The 20,962-nt window shown below is 46.1% G+C and overlaps 1 protein-coding gene across 1 annotated transcript in view; it reads left to right on the top strand.

Moving 5' to 3' along the window:
- The window catches only part of LOC143961392 (protein mono-ADP-ribosyltransferase TIPARP-like), a 31,478-nt gene extending 18,856 nt beyond the window's left edge, over nt 1-12,622 (top strand). The window contains 2 exon segments of the mRNA XM_077470660.1: nt 8,927-9,181; nt 11,420-12,622. Coding sequence (XP_077326786.1) covers nt 8,927-9,181; nt 11,420-11,870 — 706 coding nt within the window. The 3' untranslated portion in view covers nt 11,871-12,622.
- The last annotated feature ends 8,340 nt before the right edge of the window (nt 12,623-20,962 follow it).

Genomic DNA, 20,962 nt, shown 5'->3' with positions numbered 1-20,962 from the left:
GAAGGTGCGTTCCCATAGAATGCTGGATGCAGGACAGGCTGGTAGCTCGATTGCATACTGTGCAAGCTCTGGTCAGTGATCCATCCTCAAGACCCAGTAAGCCAGAGGATTTTCGGTGGGAAAGGTGTCCAAGTCTGACCTTGTCCCTAGGTATTCCTGCACCATGTAAATCAGACGCTGGCGATGGTTGCTGGAACCAATCATACCTTGGGGCTGTGGAGTAAAAAATTGTCTGAACGCATCGGTCAGACGGCCACCTTCTCCATCGCTCCTTCTCTGACTGACCGAAGTCTCAGCAAAATGTTGTCCAGGACAAGGAGTTTGTAACCTCCCAGTCTCTGGGAAAACATTGCACAGACCTTTCTGCAAGGCCTCCCGGAGATGTCTCATCATCTGCTCCCTCTGCGGTGGCAAGATAAGGTCCGCAACCTTACCCTTGTACCGTGGATCAAGGAGAGTGGCCAGCCAGTAATGGTCCCTCTCCTTGATCCGAAGAATATGAGGATCCTTCCGCAGGCTTTGCAGGATCAGGGAGGCCATGCAGCGTAGGTTAGCTGAGGCATTCGGTCCGGAGTCCTCTGGGTCACTAAGGACAACATGATCCGCAGCCACCTCCTCCCAGCCACGTACAAGTCCACATGTTTCTTGGGACTGTAAATCATCCCTAAAAGACTGCTGCTGCTGATGATGAGTGCCAGGCTCCACCTCCATGCTGACACAAGCCTCCTCCTCCTCTTCCTGTGTGATTGGTGGGACAGAAGGAACACTGTCTGGATAAAGGGGGCCTTGAGAGGCAAGGAAGTCCTCCTCTTCCTGCCTCTGTTCTGCCTCAGGTGCCCTGTCCATTATTTCATGCAGTGTATGCTCCAAGAGGTGGACAAGAGGTACAGTGTCACTGATGCATGCACTGTCACTGCTCACCATCCTCGTGGCCTCCTCAAATGGTGACAATACAGTGCATGCATCCCTGATCATGCCCCACTGGCGTGGTGAAAAAAAAAACAAGCTCCCTTGACCCTGCCCTGGTGCTATAGTCGCACAAGAAAACATTGATGGCCCTCTGCTGCATGTGCAGCCGCTGCAGCATGGCCAACGTAGAGTTCCACCTGGTGGGCATGTCACATATAAGGCTCCACCTCCATGCTGACGCAAGCCTCCTCCTCCTCCTCCTCCTCGTCCTCTTCCTGTGTGATGGGTGGGACAGCAGGAACACTGTCTGGATAAAGGGGACCTTGAGAGGCAAGGAAGTCCTCCTCTTCCTGCCTCTGGTGCCCTGTCCATTATTCCACGCAGCGTATACTCCAACAGGTGGACAAGAGGTACAGTGTCACTGATGCATGCACTGTCACTGCTCACCATCCTCGTGGCCTCCTCAAATGGTGACAATACAGTGCATGCATCCCTGATCATGCCCCACTGGCGTGGGGAAAAAACTGAGCTCCCCTGACCTTGTCCTGGTGATGTAGTCGCACAGGTACTCATTGATGGCCCTCTGCTGCATGTGCAGCCGCTGCAGCATGGCTAACGTTGAGTTCCACCTGGTGGGCATGTCACATATAAGGCGGTTCTTGGGCAGGTTCAACTCCTTTTGGAGCTCAGCCAGCCGAGCACAAAAATCAAATGATCGGCAGAAATGCACAGACTTTTCTGGCCTGCCTCAGGACATCCTGTAAGCCCGGGTACCTGCCCAAGAACTGCTGCAACACCAGGTTAAGGACGTGAACAACACAGGGCACATGAGTCAGTTGTCCCTGTCGGAGGGCGGAGAGGAGGTTGGTGCCATTGTCGCAAACCACCATTCCTGGCTTAGGCTGGCATGGGGTCAACCACCTCTTGGCCTGCCCCTGCAGAGCTGACAAAATATCTGCCCCAGTGTGGCTCCTGTCCCCCAAACAAACTAGCGCAAGCACGGCATGTCATCTTTTTGCCTGCATACTTGCATAGCCCCTTGAACGCCTACGAAGCACCTCTGGTTCCGAGGACAGAGCACTGGAAAAGGCCATGGAGGTAGAAGAAGGGGAGGGGGTGGAGGAGAGAGGTGTGTCATAACCAGCAGTAGCACTTTGGAGGCGTGGTGGCGGAACAACCTCCAACACTACTGCACCTTGTCCTGCATCCTTCCCAGCTGCGAGAAGAGTGACCCAATGAGCCGTGAAAGGTAGGTAAGTTCCCTGTCCATGCCTGCTGGACCATGAGTCAGCAGTAATATGCACCTTAGCGCTGACTGACCTGTCCGGCGAAGCAAAGACATTGCCTTCCACATGCCGGTAGAGAGCCAGAATCGCCTTCCGTGAGATAAAGGAATTTGGGGACCTGCCACTGAGGAACCGCACATTGCACAAACTCACGGAAGGGGGCCGAGTCTACCAACTGAAAAGGCAGCAGTTGAAGTGCTAGCCATTTAGCCAAGCTAGCATTCAACCGCTGGGCATGTGGATTGCTGGCAGTGAACTTCTTTCAATGGTCCAGCAGCTTGGGCAGGGAAATTTGCCTGCTACAATCGGACGTGGGTGTACTGCTAGCAGAGTGCCCACAAGTACTTGGCTGTGACACACCTAATTCTACACCTTCATTCCTCTCAGTGCAGGTTTCAGAGAGGACTGAAGTTCTAGTGGGGTGGAGATCCCAGCTGATGAGGAGCAAGGAGAGGTCCGCTCTGTTCTTTGGTGTGGGTCTTTAAAGGTACGCTTGCCAACGAGCTGCATGGCAGGTCAACATATGTCTGGTCAAGCATGTGGTGTCCAAGCGGCTGATATTTTGGCCACATGAGATACGCTTGAGACATATGTTGCAAATAGCAATGTGCGATCTGATGCACTGGTCTCAAAAAAGGCCCACACCAAAGAACTTTTGGAATAACAAGCAGAGGCAGCGCCCTGCACAGGCAGAGCTCTGTGGTGTGATTCAGTCGGTGTGCTGCCCCTAGGCTGGCCCCCGGAGGGCATCCTGCCTAGTTGGAGATGTGCCTCCTCCTCCTCTCTCCTATCAGGCACCCATGTGGAGTCAGTGACCTCATCATCCGCTCCCTCTTCATCACTGGAGAAAACCTGGCAGTATGATGCAGCTGGTGGAACATGACTTCCAGACTGCTGTCCTTCTTGAGCATCCCCTCTCTCTGCACTCACGCTACTGCTTTCCTCTAGCTGGGTATCATCATCAGAGCCTTCAAAATGCTGGGCATCCTATCCTCCTGGAGCATGAACCCAACACTGTGCTCAAACAGTTTGGGGGACTCCTCAGGAGGACATGGTGGGTCTAGGGAAGGAGTGACTGATGACATTGAGACGAGGGAAGAGGACGCGTTGGCAGCTGCTTTGCTAGTACCCTGAGCCTGGGTGAGAGAGGATGAGGAGGGCTTGGTCATCCACTCTACCAAGTCTTCAGCATGATGCGGCTCAACATGTCCAGCTGCCGAAAATAAGGACAAGCGTGTCCCATGGCCACGTGCTGATGACGATGCACCGCGTCCACGACCAGCACTGTTTTCTCTAGACACAGAGCCCGCTTGCCCTCTTTTATTGGCTCATGACTGTCTGCCTCTCCTTGTTGGCCTTCCAGACATAGTAATGGCCTTCAGGGAGATAGGAAAACCAGCAATTGGGTAGTGTATATTGTGCTGGAGGCACACAACACCCACTGTAAAGGCTGCAGATGCCTGTATTAGAGAACACCAGCAAAAAAGGGTAGATACAGGTGTATACTGTGCTGGAGGCACACAACACCCACTAACTCCTGAAGATGCCTGTATTAGAGAACACCAGCAATAAAGGGTAGCTACAGGTGTATACTGTGCTGGAGGCACACAACACCCACTTTAACTCCTGCAGATGCCTGTATTAGAGAACACCAGCAATAAAGGGTAGATACAGGTGTATACTTTGCTTTGCTGGAGGCACACAACACCCACTAACTCCTGCAGATGCCTGTATTAGAGAACACAAGCAATAAAGGTTAGATGCAGGTGTATACTGTGCTGTGCTGGAGGCACACAACACCCACTAACTCCTGCAGATGCCTATATTAGAGAACACCAGCAATAAAGGGTAGCTACAGGTGTATACTGTGCTAGAGGCACACAACACCCACTTTAACTCCTGCAGATGCCTGTATTAGAGAACACCAGCAATAAAGGGTAGATACAGGTGTATACTGTGCTGTGCTGGAGGCACACAACACCCACTAACTCCTGCAGAAGCCTGTATTAGAGAACACCAGCAATAAAGGGTAGATACAGGTGTATACTGTGCTGTGCTGGAGGCACAGAACACCCACTAACTCCTGCAGATGCCTGTATTAGAGAACACCAGCAATAAAGGGTAGATACAGGTGTACACTGTGTTGTGCTAGAGGCACACAACACCCACTAACTCCCGCAGATGCCTGCATTAGAGAACCCCAGCAATAAAGGGTAGATACAGGTGTATACTGTGCCAGAGGCACACAACACCCACTTTAACTCCTGCAGATGCCTGTATTAGAGAACACCAGAAATAAAGGGTAGATACAGGTGTATACTGTGCTGTGCTGGAGGCACACAACACCCACTAACTCCTGCAGATGCCTGTATTAGCGAACACCAGAAATAAATGGTAGATACAGGTGTACAATGTGTTGTGCTAGAGGCACACAACACCCACTAACTCCCGCAGATGCCTGCATTAGAGAACCCCAGCAATAAAGGGTAGATACAGGTGTATACTGTGCCAGAGGCACACAACACCCACTTTAACTCCTGCAGATGCCTGTAATAGAGAACACCAGCAATAAAGGGTAGATACAGGTGTATACTGTGCTGTGCTGGAGGTACACAACACCCACTAACTCCTGCAGATGCCTGTATTAGCGAACACCAGAAATAAAGGGTAGATACAGGTGTATGCTGTGCTGGAGGCGCACAACACCCACTTAAACTCCTGCAGATGCCTGTATTAGAGAACACCAGCAAAAAAAGGGTACATACAGGTGTATACTGTGCTGTGCTGGAGGCACACAACACCCACTAACTCCTGCAGATGCTTGTATTAGAGAACACAAGCAATAAAGGGTAGATACAGGTGTATACTGTGCTGTGCTGAAGGCACACAACACCCACTAACTCCTGCAGATGCCTGTATTAGAGAACACCAGCAATAAAGGGTAGATACAGGTGTACACTGTGCTGTGCTGGAGGCACACAACACACACTAACTCTTGCAGATGCCTGTATTAGAGAACACCAGCAATAAATGGTAGCTACAGGTGTATACTGTGCTGGAGGAACACAACGCCCACTTTAACACCTGCAGATGCCTGTATTAGAGAACACCAGCAATAAAGGGTAGATACAGGTGTATCTCCTCCTAGCATAAAACTTCTACCCTTAACATGTCCCCTCCTAGGACATATCTTCTCCCCCACTTCAAATCCCCCCTCCTAGCACAAATCTTCTTTCTCCCATCATCCTTTCCTTTTCCTACAACAATACATACCCCCTGTTGCCCCTAAAATCTCCCTCCCAGCACAATCCCCCCAATCTCCTTGTGGCACCTCCCCTCCTTATATGATACTACAGTGCCCAGGGCAGCCACCCCTCCTGCCCCCCCCATCTCGGCCCTGAGAAAAAGTACTGTATGTAGGCATAGGATAGGACACATCCCTTGCCACGGCCCCTTAAAGGGGAATAATACAAATAAAAATTCTTAGTTATACCCACAAATGTATTTTTTTTACCACTGCTATTCCTTTATACTGGGTTTTACAAATGCAACAATTTAGAAATTAAATGAAAGGTTTAGCACTGGGAAACCCTTTTTGAAAGATAAAAAGTGCATTTTATATACTTTCATATACAACTATATAGATCAGACCAAAATGAGGGTCAAATGAAGAGGAAAGAGGGACTTTGTTCCAAACCAGGGACAGTCCCTCGAAATCAGGGACAGTTGGGAGCTATGTGTGATATCATAACATCACGCTGGCCCCCGAAGGTCATAGAGACTGCCGGGCACCATCTGGTCCTCAGTCTTTTCTATGGTAAACGGCCCCTGCCAGCTGATTCATTTTCCGGCTCACCGATTGCACAGTCGAGATGGTAGAAGCACTGGAGGGTGGTGGTAGGGGGGAGTCCCCTCCCGCCGCCTGTAAAAACAAGCACCCGGCTAAACAGCTACTATGATTGTTTTTACCGTGTAGGGAATCGCCGGCAGAAAAAAGAAGATATCTGTATGATGCCTACAGCTGCACCCATCATACCGATATCTCCACTCAAATTACCAAACATCATATGATGGCCTTGGGTGGGAAGTTGTCAATGCGTGTTAAAGTTGAAGCAAGTGTAAATGAGCCCTTAGGGTGAAAACACACATCAAAACAATTTTTTCCTTGATAGTGTCTCCTTTTGTAACATACAAACTTCACAATGTACAGTGAAACCTTGGTTAATGAGTAATGCGGTTAACAAGCATTTTGAAAGACGAGCAACTTTTTTTTTTTAATTCTGACTCAGTTTGCGAGTGTTGTTTTGCAAAACGAGCAGAATTTAAGCTAATGTGGTGTGCAGTTATGCATTTGGCCAGAGGTGCGGGGACGGTTCGGAGCCGTTCGGAAATGCTCCATTCCCGAGTGTTTCCGAGCCTTTCCGAGGGTTTCCGAGTTCAGCCGAGCTGTCCCCGAGTATTTCCGAGGCTCTCTGATTCCCCCCCCACCTCTGGCCACATGTGGTATTGCATGCAATAGAAGTCAATGCGGAACGTTTCCATTGACTTCTATGGGGAAACTTGCTTTGATATGTGAGTGCTTTGGATTACAAGCATTCTCCTGGAATGGATTATGCTCGTAATCCAAGGTTCCACTATATGTAAACGCTAAAAAAAGAGCTTCCCTTATTGGCTTCCTTTTGGTCTGTTAAATATACCACTGAAAGCATTTTGTTATGTTTGTTTAATAAATGCAAAAAAATACCTGTTGATCCTGCCCGACATCTTGTCAGCTAATAACCTCCTGTACTGACCGTTATTGGCTACAATGTACTCAGTGCTAGGACAAGGTCATCTAGAGCCCAGGGAGAACATGTGAAACTGCCACCCCCCTCAAGATGTATGGGCATTATACCTCCTCCAAGGACAAATCCGCCCCCATGCTGAAATCCCCCCTCTCAGCGAAAATCCCCCCCCCCATCCCCGCTTCCAGCTTAAATCTTCTCTCTCCTCAAATCCCCCAGCACAAATTTCACCCCCCCTCCAAAAAAAATCACTCCTTCTAGCACGAACTCCAAATCCCCCAGCACAAATTTCCCCCCATCCTCCTTCCTAGCACAAATCCTCCCCCACCCCCCAGCACAAATTTCCCCCATCCTCCTTCCTAGCCTCTACCACATCTCCTCTTCGAGCACAACACCCCCCCCCCCCCAAGTGATAGAAAAGGTAGTTGGGGGGATGAGCTGATGGAGAAAATGAAAGTACAGTTGTTAGGTGAAGGCAGAATAGGCTGAATAGAGGGGTTTTGAGGGATCGTCTAATAGTAAACAGAGTAGGAAATAGTCTGACAGACTGGGGTAGGGAGTTCCATAGGATAGGAGAGGCTCTGGAGAAGTCTTGGAGGCGGGCATGGCAGGTGGTGATAAGGGGAACTAGAGAGCAGAAGGTCTTGGGAGAAACAAAAAGAACAAGTAGGTTGATATTTTGAGACACGGTTAGTGTTGTAGCTGGGGGCCGAGTTGTGGATGGCTTAGTAAGTTGTTGTTAGTGTTAAACACATTTTCAGGGATTTCTAAAATATAAAATATAATATATAAAATATAAACCTGAACCCAGCGCACCTATGGGTTCAGCTGAACTTGCAAACTCTAAACAATTAGCACCATAAGGTGCTCTCTCCTCTTTAGTGCTTAGCAGATGTTATAAATACAAAGACAATACTATACAATGTGGTTGGCCCTACGAATCAAACACTAACAGCGCTCCATTACACAATCCGAGTGGTTACTCAGATCTCTAAAAGAGCTTACAACTAAAAAAACTCTTGTTATACCAATATACATCACATGCCAAACATGATTATCATATTTCAATTAAAAAGAGTCCTTCTAGCGGAAAGTAATATAAATAGAGCAACGTCTTTCCCCGTGAGATTATATTTCAGAAGTGGTAGATGACTGTCCTACGCCATCACCGTTTCCACCAGCGTGCGTTCCCACATAGATGGCCACTTACCAGAACACCTCTGCAAATGGACCTGTATATACTGGGTCTTTCAGCATAATCTCCTCATTACTCGTGAGCATGTAGAAATACAAGGGGACTAGTATAGTGTTATTATTCACTATGTGTTGGCCTATCACATAAAATCCCAATAAGGCTGGGTTCACACTGCAGCGATGCGGGAACGCCACGAATCCGCGGCGGGTTCCCGCATCGCATACCTCCCGGCGGCAGATCACACTGCCCTATGCGAACTGCTGGGAGTGTCAGTGAAACGTTAATGACACCCCCAGATCAGTTCACATATCGCAGTGCGATCTGCAAACTCGGACAGGAATCGGATTGCATGGTGTGAACACCCACGCGATCCGATTCTGCTGCGAACCAAAAAAAGGGTCCTGTGCGAGTTTGGGGGCGGGTGCGATGCGAATTCAGCCATACTATCTGTATGGCTGAACTTGCATCGCACAGAGATCGCATGTGATTTGCAGTGCGGTGCGAATCACATCCAGTTCTCGTAGCCGCAGCAGTGTGAACCCAGCCTAAAATACATTTACGTTTTTGGTGGTAATATGACAAAATGTGGAAAATATCAAGGGTATGAATACTTTTTTTAAGGCACTGTATATTGCTCATAAAAAGATCATTCAGGTTGGTTTATTTTTTTGGTCCTACAATATGACCAGCTGAACGAAGAAGAAAACAGGTATTTCCATGTCTCAGCACGTTTTTTTATTGTTCTTTTATAGAAACTTATCTCATTCTCTCTGGCCTCGAAATCCGCTGGAAATGTTTAGAAGCCATCCTGATGAAGCTAATGATTACCCCAAGACCTGGATCATTACCAATCGAAACATTATCTACGAAAAGAGCCTTGTAACCTACACAGATAGTGAGTACGCATACATCTACACCTACTTCCACAAGACAATGGCAGAATCCAAGTACATCATCCTGGAGGTCTTCCGAATACAGAACTACTTCCAGTGGATAAAATACTCACAGTATGTCCGTCTTATCATTTCTTATCAGTCTGTGAAGATGCTTGGTCACTATACAAGGAGAACTATTATGCCCTGTGCACATGGTCGGACATTCCGATGACAAAATCCGTCTGATTTTTTCCTACGGATTTTGGCCCAAACTGATCGTTCAGAACAAGGTGACGTAAACCAAGTATGTTGAGACTATAAACAGGCCAGTAGCCAATAGCTTTCGTCTCGTAATTTATTCTGAGCATGCGTGGCCCTTTGTCCGTCGGAATTGTCTACACACGATCGGAATTTAAACGATTGGATTTTGTTGTCAGACAATTTTAGATCCAGCTCTTAAACTTTGTGTGTCAGAAATTCCGACAGAAAAAGTCAGATGGAGCCCACACACGATCGGATTTTCCGACAACACGATCCGATCGCACAACGAATAGAATAGTGCTGCGCTATATGGGAAAATAGGGTGTGGGAGTGGGTAAAGGAGGTATTGGACTATTTAACAAGAGGCAATAGTGCACATAAATAGAATTGACTGCAGTGTTTCATGAAATAAATATGAATAAAAGAGGTCACGGTCTGTGTGAAAGAACCTCTTATAGATAATGTATAGGTACGTGATTTTGCCTGTAGGAGCTGCCGCCCCACAGTACATATGCATGGGGTGGTCGGCAAGCAGTTTTTTTCTTATTTTTTTCTTAAATTGTTCCTTTGTTTAACCCCTTATTAACACTTAATTTACTTGAATTAGCCGAATTAACTCCTTATTCTCCTTCTCCATTTAATTATTATTTTGCTGCTGATTTATTTTTTGTTCACTTCTATTTCATAAACTATTAATAATTAATAATAATGTATTTTTTTGTTTGCTTTGTTAATATTTTTTAACCTTTAAAGTGGCTGTAAACCCTATTTTTAATCTTTATGCTACAGGTAAACCTATAATAAGGCTTACCTGTAGCTAACCAGGATATCTCCTACACCTGCACGGTTTAGGAGATGTCCCCTACATGTGCCGATGACATCGGCACATGCGCACTAGAGCAAAGTTACACAATGGCACCTATGTGCCGCTGCATCAGTCTGCGTGCCGTTACCTGTGTCTCCCACACGCATGTGCAGGAGTGACATCATTGTGGCTCCGGCGCTGTGATTAGCCAGAAGTAACTCCGGGGTGACATGTCAGCAGCGGGAGGGGGAGACGAGGACAGCTTCGGGGGCTTCAATCTGAGGTAAGTAATACATAATGAGCTAATATGCTATGCATACTAGCTCATTATGTTTTTGTTGTCTTTACTTACTTCCTTTTTAACATATATTTACATGTTTCACATGTAAAAAGTGCAAAATTAACAAAAAAATTAAATTTATTTAATTTGCAAATAAGTTTTCAACGCTTTTCTCCATTGTTGACAGCTGAAGTGTAAACAAAAAAGTGTCGGTAGGTATCGGTAATTGGTATTATTTAACCACTTCAGCCCCGGAAAGATTTGCCCCCTTAATGGCCAGGCCATTTTTTGCAGTTCAGCACTGCGTCGCTTTAACTGACAATTGCGCATTCGTGCAGCGCTGTACCCAAACAAAACTGATGTACTTTTTTTTCCCCCACATATAGAGCTTTCTTTTGGTGGTATTTGATCACCTCTGCGGTTTTTATTTTTTGCGCTATAAACAAGCAAATACTTTTTCTTTCCTTTTTGCTATAATACACATCTAAAAAAAACAAATAAAAAAACAAATGTATTCATCAGTTTATGCCGATATTAATTCTTCTACATATTTATGGTAAAAAAAAATTGCAATAGGTGTATATTGCGGCGATTTTCACAGGAGTGCCGGCCTGCTGCCGTATAACGAACGCTATACGGCGGCTGGTTGGCAAGCGGCTAATCATGTTAGGGAGTCTTCAATCTAGACCTTTCAGATGAGACAGTGAGTACAAATTGATAACAAGAAAAAGGTTCTTTTTATTCCATACACTGCAGTGGAGAAAATAGTACACAAAACACAGTTAACTCAGCTAATGAAGTGAGCAAAAGTGAAAGTGCTTCTCTATCGGCAGGAAGACAAAGATAGCAATTTAAAACCTTACCACCAGAAACAACACTAACATAGAAATGTCTGCCGTAATTAAAATCCACAGCATCTACCAAAAACTGAAATGTAGTTTTTGGGCAGTTTCGTTAGAGAATACATTGTTTGTAAAATTCATTAATACAAACAGTCATATGTTTATCTTTTTAAATTTTACAGGAAGAAAAAATTCATGCAAAGCATGCTTAGAGAAACCAAAGACGATTGCTTGGAGCGCTACCTGTTCCACGGCACAAAATCAAACCACATAGAGGCCATTTTTAATCAGAACTTCGATCCACGTGTGTCAGGCAAGAACGGAACCCTTTACGGTAAAGGGAGCTACTTTGCCAAGGATGCCAGTTACTCTCACACTTATGCTCCCGCCTCCCCCGAAGGTCACCACTTTATGTTTCTTGCCAAGGTATTGGTGGGGCGTACAACATTGGGTAATAACTCTTACACCCGACCACCACCGTTAGATGAAGAGTGTGCTTCAAGCCTTCTCTATGACTCTTGCGTGAACAAAGCTAAAGACCCAACAATATTCATTATTTTTGACAATGACCAGTTCTACCCATATTTTATCATTAAATACCAGAAGTTGCATGATGTAATCCTTCTGGATTAAAGAAGACCTTAACACGAATACTTCTTTTCTGTAGACTCATAGTGAATTACAGGACTCGGCTTGTCAACTTTTATGGAAGAGCTGTGAAAATGTGTACAGTTTGAGGTCTTATCCAGGACAGACTGGTTCTTACCTTTCATGGATGAGCTGTAGTATGAATAAAACCTAAAGTATTGTCTGAAAATAGTTCCTAGTGAAAATCACCAGCACTATACGTAACTCATTATTTTTGACAATGACCAGGGGGTACTAATATTTAATTGTCTTATATCTAAAAGTGCAAAACGTGTTTTTAGAATTATAAAGGCCTCAATGTAATTACTTATTTTCTTTCCATTTACACACTGCGGTTTACGGAGGTGGTTCTCAACTTCAGTCCTCAAGCACCCCCAAGTTTTGGGAACTTCCCTTAGATAAAATAGCTCTTATCAATACCATGTCATTGATATTGATTTAAAGCAGCTGTGCAAAGTAAAGAAATACCTGAAAACATGGCCCGTTGGGGGTACTTGAGAACTGAGGTTGCAAACCACTGGTTTATGGGACTTAGCTCCTCAACCTTTATGAAAGAGCTATGGAAATGTTTAAAGTTTGAGGCTTTATCTGAGACAAACTGGTTATTAGAGAAGGTATGGCCTTGATGCTCATTGAACTGAATAGGCAGTCCGGGAGATATCCCCCAATGTTTTTTTTTTCTCAGCACAGTTTATTCTAGAGATGAGTTTAGACTTCAAAATAGCAAGAGGAAAAAATGTGCCAATGGGACTTTTTAGAGTTGCGCCTAGGAAAAAAAAAAGTTAATACCACTTTCCATAAAATTCTAAATATTCAAATATTCAAGTTAAAAATTGACACAATGAACATAACATATGTCATGATATTAAACATTTTTACTTTGGGCTGCTGACACACTATTCTGATGTCACTTCTCAATTGTTACTTGTACTACAGGCTCTTACACAGCCCTTTACCTACTTCAGTCCTGTCTTCTTGGGTCCCCCTTTGCGCCCGGACTGGCTGGCCCACCCTATCTTCAACACCCAAACTGAGCGTGTCCTTGGGTGCCCCTCTATGCCTCTGCCCTATCTGGGAACAATCCTATGGATCTTGTTTCCCCCTTGATTCCTATGTTGGTGTATATACTGGATTTGACTATCTCCTGAAGAAGTGAACATTGCTTTACGAAATGTGTTGAAATATAGTCCAACCCGCTTATATCTGAAATGCTGCTTATATTTTAAAATATACATCCAAGTTTATATGTACATTTTTCACCACTTGCTTACTGGGCGCTTAAAGCTCCCTCCTGTCCAGACCAATTTTCAGCTTTCAGCGCTGATGCATTTTAAATGACAATTACGCGATCATGCTAAACTGTACCCAAATTAAAATTTTTATAACTTTTTTCCCACAAATAGAGCTTTCTTTTGGTGCGGTATTTGATCACCTCTGCGGTTTTTCTTTTTTGTTAAAAAATTTAAATCATTGAATTTAAAAAAATAAAATATATATATATATATATATATATATATATATATATATTTTATATTTTGTTATAAAATTTTCCTCCTTCATTAATGTATGCTGATGAGACGGCACTGATGGGCACCGATAGGTGGCAGTGATGGGCACTGATGGGTGGCAGTGATGGGCACTGATCGATTACACTGATAGGCAGGACTGGTGGGCATTGATAGGTGGAACTTGTGGGCACTGATAGGTGGGACTCATGGGAATTGATAGGTGGCACTGGTGGGCACTGTGGGCACTGGCAGGTGGCAATGGCAGGTGGCACTGGCAGGGGGTAGTGATGGACACATCATATGCTGGTGATCTGCTTTTTTTTTCTCCTCACTGAGTTCCGCCAACTTCTCTGCACTTTCGGAGTCTTAGTTTAGGAGTTTGGACTTCACACAGGTCTTTTATGAAAGTTAAAGAGCTGATTATCACCGAACAAAGCTCCTTTCCCTCTTTGAGTTATTGGAAAAGCTAAAGAAAGATAATTACATTTTTCAGAAATCTTCAGATCTTTCAGAAATCTTCAGAAATTTTTTTCAGTTTCAGAAAATAAAAACAGTTTAAAAGAGATGAAAAGTTCAAAGGGAATTTTGGTGCTTAAGCTGAAGCATCAAAATTCACTCATCACTACTGCTGAGGTGACACTGCTGTTTTCATTGTGATGCCTTGCGGCATCCTGTGTCACCTCTTCATCTTCGGTAGCAGCTAGCCATTTTCTATTTGTTGTTCGATGGGCTAGGTGACAAAGAAAATTGGTTATCTGCCTGAAGTTCTGCTTGAGGGCTAAATTCTGGTGGGTGGTGGCTCTTTCTTTTTTTTTTCTATTAGTTCTTGGTAGATCTACTTTACATTTTTAGTTCTTTTGTGAAGTAAGTAGAGGGTTTACAACTTGACCTTTGTCATGCTGATTCCCCCCCACTTCATTTTGGCATTATAGAGCTTGCTAAACTTCTAAAACCGACTTCTTGGATTGTTCAACGTTGGTGGCCATATGAGAGGTCAACCCCGTTCCATCCCAAGCCGTTGCTGCATATTTCTGTCTGCCTCCAAAGGCATTGTCCTTCAATTATGGCAGCTCCACAACAAACGTTTTCAAAGGAACTCATAGGTTTTGGGGGAAGGGATGGGGCACAAGGGACATTAATATAATTTAACCGCCTGAGCCTTTTTCTCTCTGTAATCTACCAAGCATTTTTTATTTGGGAGACATTTTGGTTCTGAATAATACAATGGGTCCAGGATTGTTTAGTGGGACGTCAATGGGGGCTGAATCAATTCTGGCCATTTTCAAGTGCCAAAAGGGATATGTGCCAATGCAATAAAAAAAAACATTCCGTTCAACAGGATGAAGGGGTTTTAATAATGTTTCAAGTGAAACATTAACCACTTGCCGCCCGCCCTATAGGGAATTGACGGTGGCAAAGTGGTTTCATAATCCTGATCGGACGTCATATGACGTGATCAGGATTATGAGCCGCTGCGCACCCCCGGGGGCGCGCATCGCGGCGATCGTTGTTGCAGGGTGTCAGTCTGACACCCGTCAACTACGATCTCGGTAAAGAGTCTCCAACGGAGACTCTTTACCACGTGATCAGCCGTGTCCAATCACGGCTGATCACAGTGTAAATGGGAAGAGCCGGTGATCGGCTTTTCCTCACTCGCGTCTGTCAGACGCGAGTAGAGGAGAGCCGATCGGCTGCTCCTCTGACAGGGGGGGGTCTGTGCTGATCGATTATCAGCACAGACCCCCGAGGATGCCCACACTGGACCACCAGGGATGACACCAGACCACCAGGGAAAAGGTAATCCTCCCTAGACCACCAGGGATGCCAGTCAGCACAATGGATGCCAATCAGTGCCCATAATGGATGCCAATCAGTGCCCACAATGGGCATCACTGATTGGCATGCATTATTGTTTGGCATTAATTGGCATCCATTAGTACAGTATAACACCAATGCCGCCTATGAGTGCCCACCTGTGCCGCCTATGAGTGCCCATCTGTGCCGCCTATCAGTGCCCACCCATGCCCATCTGTGCCACCTATCCATGCCCATCTGTGCTGCCTATCCATGCCCATCTGTGCCGCCTATCCATGCCCATCTGTGCCGCCCATCCATGCCAATCCGTGCCGCCCATCCATGCCAACCCGTGCCAGCTATCAGTGCCAATTTGTGCCACCTATCAGTGTCCATCCGTGTCGCCCATCCGTGTCGTCCATCCGTGTCGCCCATCAGTGCCGCCTATCAGTGCCGCCTATCAGTGCCACATATCATTGTCCATCAATGCCACCTCATCAGTGCCACTTCATTGGTGCCACATCATTGGTGCCCATCAGTGCCGCCTTATCAGTGCCCATCAGTGTAGCCCCATTAGTGCCCATCAGTGAAGGAGAAAACGTACTTATTTACAAAGTTTTGAAACTGAAACAAAAAAAAACATTTTTTTTTTCAAAATTTTTGGTATTTTTTTAAGGGCTAAAGTCGAGGTGACACTTGATAATGGCCAAAAGGCCGAGAAGCGATAATGCTGAAATGGAAAAAGAAGTTAGTAGGGTGGATCTCAGTCTCGTTCCATGTGGGAACTAAGCCTATAACCCAATAGCAGTAAGTAGATGAAGCCGAATTTAATCGACGATCCTACAAGGCTGAGGATACCCCAGAGGGACCCAGTGGCTTGGGCAAATCAAAATGCCTATCACCGTCCCAGCTGGGAAAAAGTCAACGTGACACTTGATCATGGCCAAAAGGTTGAGAAGCGATAATGCTGAAATGGAGAAAGATTTAAGTAGGGTGGATCACAGTCTCGTTCCATGTGCGGAATAAGCCTCTAACCCAATAGCAGCAAGTAGGTGAAGCCAAAATGAATCGACGATCCTACAAGGCCGAACAGAGGGTACCCCACAGGGACCAAGTGGCTGGGTAAATCAAAATGCCTATCAACGTCCCAGCTGGGAAACAGGGACACCCCTAAGAGCTAAAGTCGATGTGACACTTGATCATGGTCAAAAGGCCGAGAAGCGATAATGCTGAAATGGATAAAGATGTTAGTAGGGTGGATCGCAGTCTCGTTCCATGTGCGGACTAAGCCTCTAACCCAATAGCAGCAAGTAGGTGAATACTAATTAAATCGACGATCCTACAAGGCCGAGCAGAGGGTACCCCACAGGGACAAAGTGGCTTGGGAAGATCAAAATGCCTATCAACGTCCCAGCTGGGAAACAGGGACACCCCTAAGGGCTAAAGTCAGGGCTGAACTGGGACAAAAATTTGGCCCTGGGCTTCATCCAGACCAGCCCACTTTAATTTTTCAAACAAGCGCAAAAACTTTATATAAAACTATACGCTATTGTGCAAAATAACATAAGTAGCATAACATAAGGAGTCCTCACTAACCTCTTATATTATTTCACTTATTCTCCTCTGTATTTTTCTCATCTTTCTCACATCACTGCGTGAAGTTGAGGGCGAGCCGCGCAGCCATTACTTTGTCATTGAAACCGGCCCACTGAGCCATCGGCCCACCGGGAAACTCCCTGTAGTCCCAATGGCCAGTACATGCCTGGCTAAAGTCGACGTGACACTTGATCATGGCCAAAAGGCCGAGAAGCAATAATGCTGAAATGGAAAAAGAAGTTAGTAGGGTGGATCTCAGTCTCGTTCCATGTGGGGACTAAGCCTATAACACAATAGCAGCAAGTAGATGAACCCGAATTTAATCGAGCATCCTACAAGGCTGAGGGTACCCCAGAGGGACCAAGTGGCTTGGGTAGATCAAAATGCCTATCAACATCCAAGCTGGGAAACAGGGACACCCCTAAGGGCTAAAGACAAAGTGACACTTGATCATGGTCAAAAGGCTGAGAAGCAATAATTCTGAAATGGAAAAAGAATTAAGTAGGGTGGATCGCATTCTCGTTCCATGTGGGGACTAAGCCTCTAACCCAATAGCAGCAAGTAGGTGAAGCCGAAATGAATCGACGATCCTACAAGGCCGAGAAGAGGGTACCCCACAGGGACCAAGTGACTTGGGTAGATCAAAATGCCTATCAACGTCCGAGCTGGGAAACAGAGACACCCCTAAGGGCTAAAGTCGATGTGAGACTTGATCATGGTCAAAAGGCCGAGAAGCAATAATGCTGAAATGGAAAAAGATTTAAGTAGGGTGGATCGCATTCTCGTTCCATGTGGGGACTAAGCCTCTAACCCAATAGCAGCAAGTAGGTGAAGCCGAAATGAATCGACGATCCTACAAGGCCGAGAAGAGGGTACCCCACAGGGACCAAGTGACTTGGGTAGATCAAAATGCCTATCAACGTCCGAGCTGGGAAACAAAGACACCCCTAAGGGCTAAAGTCGATGTGAGACTTGATCATGGTCAAAAGGCAGAGAAGCAATAATGCTGAAATGGAAAAAGATTTAAGTAGGGTGGATCGCATTCTCGTTCCATGTGGGGACTGAGCCTCTAACCCAATAGCAGCAAGTAGGTGAAGCCGAAATGAATCGACGATCCTACAAGGCCGAGAAGAGGGTACCCCACAGGGACCAAGTGACTTGGGTAGATCAAAATGCCTATCAACGTCCGAGCTGGGAAACAGAGACACCCCTAAGGGCGAAAGTCGATGTGACACTTGATCATGGTCAAAAGGCCGAGAAGCAATAATGCTGAAATGGAAAAAGATTTAAGTAGGGTGGATCGCATTCTCCTTCCATGTGGGGACTGAGCCTCTAACCCAATAGCAGCAAGTAGGTGAAGCCGAAATGAATCGACGATCCTACAAGGCCGAGAAGAGGGTACCCCACAGGGACCAAGTGACTTGGGTAGATCAAAATGCCTATCAACGTCCAAGCTGAGAAACAGAGACACCCCTAAGGGCGAAAGTCAATGTGACACTTGATCATGGTCAAAAGGCCGAGAAGCAATAATGCTGAAATGGAAAAAGATTTAAGTAGGGTGGATCGCATTCTCGTTCCATGTGGGGACTGAGCCTCTAACCCAATAGCAGCAAGTAGGTGAAGCCGAATTGAATCGACGATCCTACAAGGCCGAGCAGAGGGTACCCCACAGGGACCAAGTGGCTTGGGTAGATCAAAATGCCTATCAACGTCCCAGCTGGGAAACAGGGACACCCCTAAGGGCTAAAGGCGATGTGACACTTGATCATGGTCAAAAGGCAGAGAAGCAATAATGCTGAAATGGAAAAAGATTTAAGTAGGGTGGATCGCATTCTCGTTCCATATGGGGACTAAGCCTCTAACCCAATAGCAGCAAGTAGGTGAAGCCGAATTGAATCGACAATCCTACAAGGCCGAGCAGAGGGTACCACACAGGGACCAAGTGACTTGGGCAGATCAAAATGCCTATCAACGTCCCAGCTGGGAAATAGGGACACCCCTAAGGGCTAAAGTCGATGTGACACTTGATCATAGTCAAAAGGCCGAGAAGCAATAATGCTGAAATGGAAAAAGATTTAAGTAGGGTGGATCGCATTCTCGTTCCATATGGGGACTAAGCCTCTAACCCAATAGCAGCAAGTAGGTGAAGCCGAATTGAATCGACGATCCTACAAGGCCGAGCAGAGGGTACCCCACAGGGACCAAGTGGCTTGGGTAGATCAAAATGCCTATCAACGTCCCAGCTGGGAAACAGGGACACCCCTAAGGGCTAAAGACAAAGTGACACTTGATCATGGTCAAAAGGCTGAGAAGCAATAATGCTGAAATGGAAAAAGAATTAAGTAGGGTGGATCGCATTCTCGTTCCATGTGGGGACTAAGCCTCTAACCCAATAGCAGCAAGTAGGTGAAGCCGAAATGAATCGACGATCCTACAAGGCCGAGAAGAGGGTACCCCACAGGGACCAAGTGACTTGGGTAGATCAAAATGCCTATCAACGTCCGAGCTGGGAAACAGAGACACCCCTAAGGGCTAAAGTCGATGTGAGACTTGATCATGGTCAAAAGGCCGAGAAGCAATAATGCTGAAATGGAAAAAGATTTAAGTAGGGTGGATCGCATTCTCGTTCCATGTGGGGACTAAGCCTCTAACCCAATAGCAGCAAGTAGGTGAAGCCGAAATGAATCGACGATCCTACAAGGCCGAGAAGAGGGTACCCCACAGGGACCAAGTGACTTGGGTAGATCAAAATGCCTATCAACGTCCGAGCTGGGAAACAGAGACACCCCTAAGGGCTAAAGTCGATGTGAGACTTGATCATGGTCAAAAGGCAGAGAAGCAATAATGCTGAAATGGAAAAAGATTTAAGTAGGGTGGATCGCATTCTCGTTCCATGTGGGGACTGAGCCTCTAACCCAATAGCAGCAAGTAGGTGAAGCCGAAATGAATCGACGATCCTACAAGGCCGAGAAGAGGGTACCCCACAGGGACCAAGTGACTTGGGTAGATCAAAATGCCTATCAACGTCCGAGCTGAGAAACAGAGACACCCCTAAGGGCGAAAGTCAATGTGACACTTGATCATGGTCAAAAGGCCGAGAAGCAATAATGCTGAAATGGAAAAAGATTTAAGTAGGGTGGATCGCATTCTCGTTCCATGTGGGGACTGAGCCTCTAACCCAATAGCAGCAAGTAGGTGAAGCCGAAATGAATCGACGATCCTACAAGGCCGAGAAGAGGGTACCCCACAGGGACCAAGTGACTTGGGTAGATCAAAATGCCTATCAACGTCCGAGCTGAGAAACAGAGACACCCCTAAGGGCGAAAGTCAATGTGACACTTGATCATGGTCAAAAGGCCGAGAAGCAATAATGCTGAAATGGAAAAAGATTTAAGTAGGGTGGATCGCATTCTCGTTCCATGTGGGGACTGAGCCTCTAACCCAATAGCAGCAAGTAGGTGAAGCCGAATTGAATCGACGATCCTACAAGGCCGAGCAGAGGGTACCCCACAGGGACCAAGTGGCTTGGGTAGATCAAAATGCCTATCAACGTCCCAGCTGGGAAACAGGGACACCCCTAAGGGCTAAAGGCGATGTGACACTTGATCATGGTCAAAAGGCAGAGAAGCAATAATGCTGAAATGGAAAAAGATTTAAGTAGGGTGGATCGCATTCTCGTTCCATATGGGGACTAAGCCTCTAACCCAATAGCAGCAAGTAGGTGAAGCCGAATTGAATCGACAATCCTACAAGGCCGAGCAGAGGGTACCACACAGGGACCAAGTGACTTGGGCAGATCAAAATGCCTATCAACGTCCCAGCTGGGAAATAGGGACACCCCTAAGGGCTAAAGTCGATGTGACACTTGATCATAGTCAAAAGGCCGAGAAGCAATAATGCTGAAATGGAAAAAGATTTAAGTAGGGTGGATCGCATTCTCGTTCCATATGGGGACTAAGCCTCTAACCCAATAGCAGCAAGTAGGTGAAGCCGAATTGAATCGACGATCCTACAAGGCCGAGCAGAGGGTACCCCACAGGGACCAAGTGGCTTGGGTAGATCAAAATGCCTATCAACGTCCCAGCTGGGAAACAGGGACACCCCTAAGGGCTAAAGACAAAGTGACACTTGATCATGGTCAAAAGGCTGAGAAGCAATAATGCTGAAATGGAAAAAGAA

This window comes from Lithobates pipiens, unplaced genomic scaffold, assembly GCF_037356315.1.
Source record: "Lithobates pipiens isolate NorthernLeopardFrog02 unplaced genomic scaffold, aLitPip1_a1.2 Scaffold_8, whole genome shotgun sequence".
NCBI lineage: Eukaryota > Metazoa > Chordata > Amphibia > Anura > Ranidae > Lithobates > Lithobates pipiens.
This window is presented reverse-complemented; position numbering and strand designations above follow the sequence as displayed.